Genomic DNA, 7,455 nt, shown 5'->3' with positions numbered 1-7,455 from the left:
CCGGCCATGTGGAGCTATGTAGAGGGATGAGATGATGACTGAGATTTCACCTGAGCTGTCATCTAATGAAATTGCAAAAAAAATGCAAACCGTGCCAAACTGAACCGTTCCAATTGGTAGAAACATGGCTTTATATGTATGTTAATATCTATGAAGCCCAGGATTGGGGCAGTCATTCTCAGAAAAAAACACTACTTAATTAGGATTAACTAAACAATGATGACAGACAGAATCTTTATCTGTTTCAAAAGTTTCCTTTTAAGAAAATAGCAAAACACTACACAACTCTACAAACAGGTTTTTTTGTTTCATTCACTGTGTAACTGATGCAAACAGTGAAACCCTTGCTCTTCTACGTCCATGTGTAACCTGGGATGCAGATAATGACAGCCTTCAAATTGCCACATCAGCGGGGAAAGCTGAAAGGCAGAAAAGCTGTGCTGACATGACGCATCTCTCTGGAGCAATGAGGCGCATGTTAGAGAAAGGAGGGATGAGAGGGAAAGAGAGAGGGGGGAGGGGGGAGCTGTGACGTCTTGTGCAGACCAGAGGGCAGAGCAGATCAGCAAGTCATAGAATCTGAAGGTTCTTCATCCCACCTGCCTGCAATATCGATGTAGTCAAAAAAAACGTAATAATCATTATATTAAATAAGTAAATTAGCATGTTTTCTTATTTGTTCCAAATGATTGGGGTCATTTCTGTTTCTTTCATAATTTCCTAAAACCTTGAGTCCAGCTGAACTCTTTAAATAGTTTTGTAACTCTGAGAAACAACCCAAACCCAAATGCATTATCAATTTACTGTAATGAAAAGAACCATATACTCATTTCGGAGATAAAACCAGCAAATGTTGAATTAAGGTTATTATTTTTTATGATTAAGCCTTTTGTGTCTGCATCTGTATCTGTTAATGTTTTTCATTCTCAATTTGTCTGTCACTTATTTTAATTAATGGATGATTATGACAAACAAACCCCTTCAGCTTTCAAGCAGCAGTGTTTAACTTTTCAATATAAACATGTAATTTACATTCAAACCACTGAGTTCACACAATGCTAATTAAGACTAATCAGCTCCACACAACTCTCTCTATGTCTCTCAGTATAGCTGTGTTTTGCATCACGATAGAGGAAAGGCAGAAGCACAAAAGCTATGCTGGTAAAGTGAGATGGAAGCAAACTTTAGGTTAAGGAATGAACTCTGTTTCTCTGAAACACAATTGATGTAGCAAAATACTTGCTTGCCTTGTGTCAGTAGCCTGATTAGCAGGTTGTGTGCGTTTCTCCTTGAACCAAAGGCGAGTCTCTGCAGCAACATGGTCAATGTAATGTCTTTGCTAAGAGAAACACATACGGTGAGACACAGCAGCACAGAACACAAACCAACAACAACCAACATACTATTTCTAACCTTCACTAATGTGATCATCATTTATACATTTGTTTATCATCAATTTCACTTTGTAATAGCTACCTTTGAGGATGGAAGTACTTTGTTCTGCCTGTGAGTCATTGACAGCCGTTTCTATGGACTAAGGAAATTTTGGTAGCATGTTTTCATATAATGTTGTGACCAGGGTCTGTAAGGTATTTGCAATAACCAAATAATACAACAAGCTATTCACTCAAACAGATCTGAAAGGTGATGAAGCATTACCACATCACAGCACCAAAATATTAACAACTACATAATAATGTACGGTGAGGAGAACTTAAAAGATATTCAATTCAATTAAAAATAAAACGTTATTTGTACCAAGGGTGCAGATCTAAGAGAGTAGATCAAAACATTAAGTTCAGGCAGTCATTGTCTGTAATATGTATATTATATTTTGATTTGAATAGATCATAGAACTAAAAATTAATTTAGATGCATTGTAGCTTCTACAATTTGCATTGCTTTTAAGTGCAATTTAGATTTGAAAATCATAGAACTTTTGTTTTACTTTATACAATGACAGTACATATGTATATTCTATTCTAGTCGAGTCTAGTCTTATTCTATTCTATTAAGACATTGGACTTTGGCGTTTGCCTGAAAAAATAGAGACATTTAAATTGCAAAATATAAATATCCTACTGGTTACTGTTGTTCTTTATTAACCTGGTGAAGTCCTCGTGTATCTTCTGCTGTGTAATGCCTTCTATTCAGCCTCGTTCATAGTCGTGGTCCCGTTATTACTTATCCCACACTAGTTCACACAGAGATGACTCCTCCCCTGACCCACTGTCAGGCTGCTGATGAAACTGTTGCCACGACTGCAAACGGACATTCTCTTCTCTCGAGGGTTAGTAAATCCCGCTGCAGTCGTTCAGAATATGAAATGTCCATTAATTGACGCTGCTGACATGAAATGTAAAACACAGGTGTTGTATTTTTCTCAAAATATTGTCTCGTAAATTGGCGGTGGATTACTAGGATGTGACGTTAGCCTGGCCGGTGCAATACGGAAATGAAGCGGAAGTGTCACTCAAACTGGCATTTCAAAATAAAACCACATCAGCGAGCAAGATAGAATAAAAAAAACTCACGTTGGACAAATAATATTCTGATTTAGCTTGCTTACTAAAAGAAGAACATTTGCTATGTGAAAGCAGACCAATCAGTGGTAGGGCCTGTTTTCCTTGCCTTGGCCTTAGCCAGGTTACAGCATGAAGCATGATTATTGTCATAATAAATACATATTTGCATAAAAGCTTTCCTAAAGATTCGATCTTCTTCCAATCAGTATGATCGGCTTGGTATTGGAAGTGTTTAAAATTCCTCTTATAAATAATACAAGGTTTAGATTTGGTCACCTTAGTGTTCCTAATAGCAGCTACAACAAAGTGGTAACTTAAGTCACTGCAGAAGACACCCATAGATGTGACTTTATGAGGAACATTAGTCAAAATCAAATCAATCAAGGTGGACCTCTCAGGGTGTTTAGGGCTTGTCACCAGCTAAAACAAGTTCATTATTATTCAGGACAGGACTGCACAAAATATACTTTAAAGATTTTAACACTTGGGGTCCTGTAGCACGCAACGACAAAGGCCCTTATTTATTACCACATTCAGTGCCAGAAATTCCAATTGTTTGCAGATGGATTTAGACCGAACTAACGAGGCATCAAATTTTATTTAACATAAGTAGCAACACTGCCGCCTTTCTTAGACCTGTTGGTACGAAAAACATTATATCAAATTATGTTAACAGATTTGGTCAGCCAAGTTTCAGAAACTACACCAATCTCGGCATCTGTTGATTTAACCCAAATCCTGACCATGTCTGACCATGTCCATCTTCAGCTGCACACATTAAGATGAGAGTTTTAAGACCAGTTTTAAGTCAGATGGTGTCTGGATACACTGTAACTCAGGACCGGTTAAGCTGCACATTACAAGATGAGAGTAATAATAAGACAATTCCTGCCTCATTGGGAAAAAGGGATGTAAAAACAAATGTCTCCGATATATATCTTCACTAAAAACACTCCAACTATCCTCATTTTGATGAAGTTTCAACTCGTCCATGCAGCAGAAATGCAGTAGTGATGGTAGTTTTCTGTGCATTCTGTGGCAAAACAAAAAGTAACCCAGTGCAAAGTTAACTTGCACTGTTGGACTTCCATAGCCCCAAGAACCACAGATAACTAAATTTGCTCCTGTTGCTTTGTCTAAATGTTCATGATTCTATTACACCTGTCCTGGTTTTGTTCTTCTGTTTTCCACATTTGCCCCTTATCTGTTCCTCTGTTTTTGTCCTCTCTCTTCTTTTATCTGACCATCTGATTCAGGGGAAGAAAGTGAACCTTACTTTGCTCCTGGCTATTCACTAATCCACCAACTATGTTGCATGTGTGTGTGTGTGCATCTTTGTCAATTATAAATGTATAGCATGCTTCCATTTTTAAATACAAAATTGTATTTACTCATGGAGCTTTATTTGAAAATGTGACAATTTACAAAAATATACACCAAGAATGTTGCAAACTCACTTCACATGTCACATTCAGAAACGTCTCAACCCATTTAACTTCATCTGATTCTCTGTAATCTCCAAATATCCTAAATTCAACATCACATGGCAGAATTGGATAATGCATCGTGTCCCTTTGACACTGTAATATTTTGCACGGCTGAAGAAGGTCAAAGTGTGTGTATGTATGTGTGTGTGTGTGTGTGTGTGTATGTGTGTGTGTGCTCCTGCAGCAGATGAGCAAGGTGTTAAGAGACCCTTTGGGAAGAAAACATTTGATCATCCAACATGGCTGCATTCCATGTTGGTTCAGCTGTTGTTTGCTAAATAGTGAAAATTCAATCAGGGGGTGTTTTCGTCAGCTGGCCACAGTTGCGAGGGGTTTCAAGATTTAACAGGGGATTATAATGCAGCAGTAATTAAGAATTTGCCCATTCTTTGGCAGAAAAAAAGCCCAATAATAAACATCTGCAGTTAAGAAGGAAAATATGTCCCTCTTAATCTGCTCAAATTGAAAATATAGCTTGTCGAGCATGGCTGTACAGTATTGTGGAGTTGGTGAAACAGTGTTAGATTAAAAAACTATTTCCAACATGACCCCCATTCAAAGAGTCCGAGTTTGGGTCCGTTTGTGTTCCAAGATGAGGTCCAGTTCACCAATTACACAATTAATGAACTTAATGTACTTTTCAAATTGTTCACTCACTGTATGAGATGGACAGAACAGTATAGGCTGTGTTATAGCAACATTATTTCAACATTTTACATACATTAATACAAGTTTTATTAGTGCTTGAGTCCAAGATTGAGAGAACTTGAGTCTAAATTGGACAATGGGCCATTTGGGTCGAAACACGCAGGTGTAAATAATCAAATGAATTTAGTTGGCTCAGTTTCAGGTTGCATGCTGTTTTACTGTCACTGCCCTGACATTAATGTGATCACCAACACCTGTGCCTTTCCTGCTAAAACATGTCAAACAGGTTGCTGTGCAAAGGGTCCACTGATGTGAAGGCTGCAAAAGTCCCAATTGTGATTCTTCTCCACCTGTTTTACTGTTTTACTGTCACTTTACAGGCTTATTTATTAATCGATGGGATTTGAATAGTATGCACAAGCAGAAGTTTATGTAGACACTGAACCTTTTAAAAGTTATTTAAACAAGTACAGGATAATAGACCATAACAAAGTCTAATTCCTTGTGCATTTTTTATTTTTATATAGACATGTTTTTGTGTTTCAAACACAGTTGGCTCAGACGGACGTGGTCTTGTGTTTGATTATGAAAGGCCCTTTTGAAAGATCGTGGAGATATGGACGGTTGGCCCTCGAGTGGACAACCTGAAAGCCCCATGAAGAGTCCATTAGTGGGTCTAGTGTCGGAGGAAGCCCCCTGATCTGATGGTATCAGTGCCTCGGGGAAAGTGAGCAGAACAAATGCTATCAGGCAGAAACACAGGCCAAAAAGCAGGATCGCTATCTCTGCCACTGAAACACAGTGGAGCACAAACACACATATAATACGGATACACCCACATACACAGGTATATAAGGCAGCCGAGGGGGCAGATGTGCACCTGAACTGACCACTGACCATTGCTAAGTACTTGGCAGATCCACACAGCAAAGTGAGGATGGAAAGGAAGGATAAAGGGAATGGAGTAGCTGCCATAGCTGCCTGCTATCAGGGATTTGATCCTGCGGCATATCTACAGTACAACTACACTCCACCTCGTGCTGACTTTGGAAGAAATGACAGCATAGTGCCATGGAAACTGGCGTGTCTACATCGAGCTTTCACTGAAGGTAAAGCAATCAGGTGACCAATCGTGCAAACTCTTTGGTGTGATGTGTGAATTTTATTTCACTCCAATACTACGATTTGTATGTGTGAGAAGTATTCCAGATGCTACGACTTGAGTTTCATCTTGTCTGTTGTTTTCTTCTCCTTCACCTTTCCCAGGAGATGTGAGTGGTGAGCTTCTGGTGGACATAGGGTCGGGCCCTACCCTGTACCAGGTGCTGAGTGGCTGTGAGCTTTTCAAAAAGGTGCTCCTCACAGACTTCCTAGAAGTCAACAGGCAGGAGCTGAGGCGCTGGGTCCAGGATGAGAAAGGCTGCAACCTGGACTGGACACCGTATCTGCAGCACGTGTGCAAGCTGGAGGGACGACGGTATTTCACAACCTGATCCTCACGTCACTGTGTTAGAGAGAAACACTCTCTGTAGCATGTGTCCCATCTATCTCTCTTTTTAAAAAAGAAGGTCTAGCAATTAATCATTCTCATGTTGGGCCTAATGTGACCATTAGACAACGAAAATGTAGCAAATATAAGGTGCTGTATGTTTTGGTCAAAACCAGGGTCAAAACAAAAAGTTGTTAATCACACAATAAATGATCATTTCAGAGACCTTAACCGCAACAATTCACAATGTAATATGTATTTTAGTGTTTTATTGTGGCAATTGTGGCAGAAAATACAAAAAAAAATACTTCCAAATCACAGTAATGCAATATATTGTGAGGCAGAACTACTGTGACGTTACAGTAAAATACAGATTCTGTATTAACTGGAAAATACTGTTAAATCACAGTAATATACTAACTACTGTAAACCTACATTGAAATAGTATTTATTTAGAGAGTAGAGACAGTTACAAAATACTTCAGTCATATATTCTGACTGACAATTACTGCAAAGTTATAGTAAAATATTGTATTTATACAAGGAAAGTACTGTAACATACGGTGTGATGTGAACAGTAACCAGCTGTCAATTTACAGTAATTTAGAATTAAAATTACAGTGAAAATCGGACACTGCAATTGTGAAATCAATGCAACCAGTAGTCATTAATTTCATGTGAATGTACAGTGAAATATTTTCAAACGAGATGCTATGTGGGACATTTACAACAGCTTTTTTCAAATGTTAGTTTGTGATTCATTGATATTGTCTCCATCAGGCCCTCAGCATGGACAGAGAAAGCTGCAAAGCTACGCAAGGTCATCACAGACATCGTCCCAATTGATGTGCACCGTCCTCATCCTCTGGCCCCTGACGCTCTGCCTTCAGCAGGGGCCGACTGCCTTGTGTCCTGCTTCTGTCTCGAGAGCGTCAGCCCGGACCTGGCTGCTTTCACCAGGGCCTTGGGTCACATTGGGGGGCTCCTGCGGCCCCGAGGCCACCTCCTGCTCATTGGGGCTCTGGGTGAGAGTTACTATTTTGGGGGTCCAGGTGTAAAAATCCCTGTGCTTCCACTGAATGAGGCCCAGGTCTGTGCCAGCTTAAAGGAAAGTGGCTTCACTCTTATCCGATTGGAGGTTTACACTCTGTCTCAGGACATGAGGGTCGGAGTCGATGATGTGACCGGGGTATTTTTTGCAAAGGCTAGAAAGGACTAAAGGGTAAATAAGAAATAAGACCAAATATATGATAGTTTAAGAGCATAAATGAATACATTATAGTAAAATATAATAATAGGTAATATG

General features: G+C 39.3%; 1 protein-coding gene across 1 annotated transcript; it reads left to right on the top strand.

Annotated features, from left to right (window-relative positions):
* Window positions 1–5,597: 5,597 nt before the first annotated feature.
* On the top strand, window positions 5,598–7,368 carry pnmt (phenylethanolamine N-methyltransferase; the record flags this gene model as incomplete). Its single annotated transcript, XM_083904150.1, has 3 exons — window positions 5,598–5,769; window positions 5,927–6,137; window positions 6,930–7,368. The coding sequence occupies 3 exons, from the start codon at window positions 5,598–5,600 to the stop codon at window positions 7,366–7,368; spliced, it is 822 nt and encodes a 273-aa protein (XP_083760276.1).
* Window positions 7,369–7,455: the final 87 nt, after the last annotated feature.

The sequence above is a fragment of the Microchirus variegatus genome, assembly GCF_963457635.1.
Source record: "Microchirus variegatus genome assembly, chromosome: 17".
Classification (NCBI taxonomy): domain Eukaryota; kingdom Metazoa; phylum Chordata; class Actinopteri; order Pleuronectiformes; family Soleidae; genus Microchirus; species Microchirus variegatus.
Note: the sequence above shows the minus strand (reverse complement) of the source record. Positions and strands in the feature narration are given on the sequence as shown.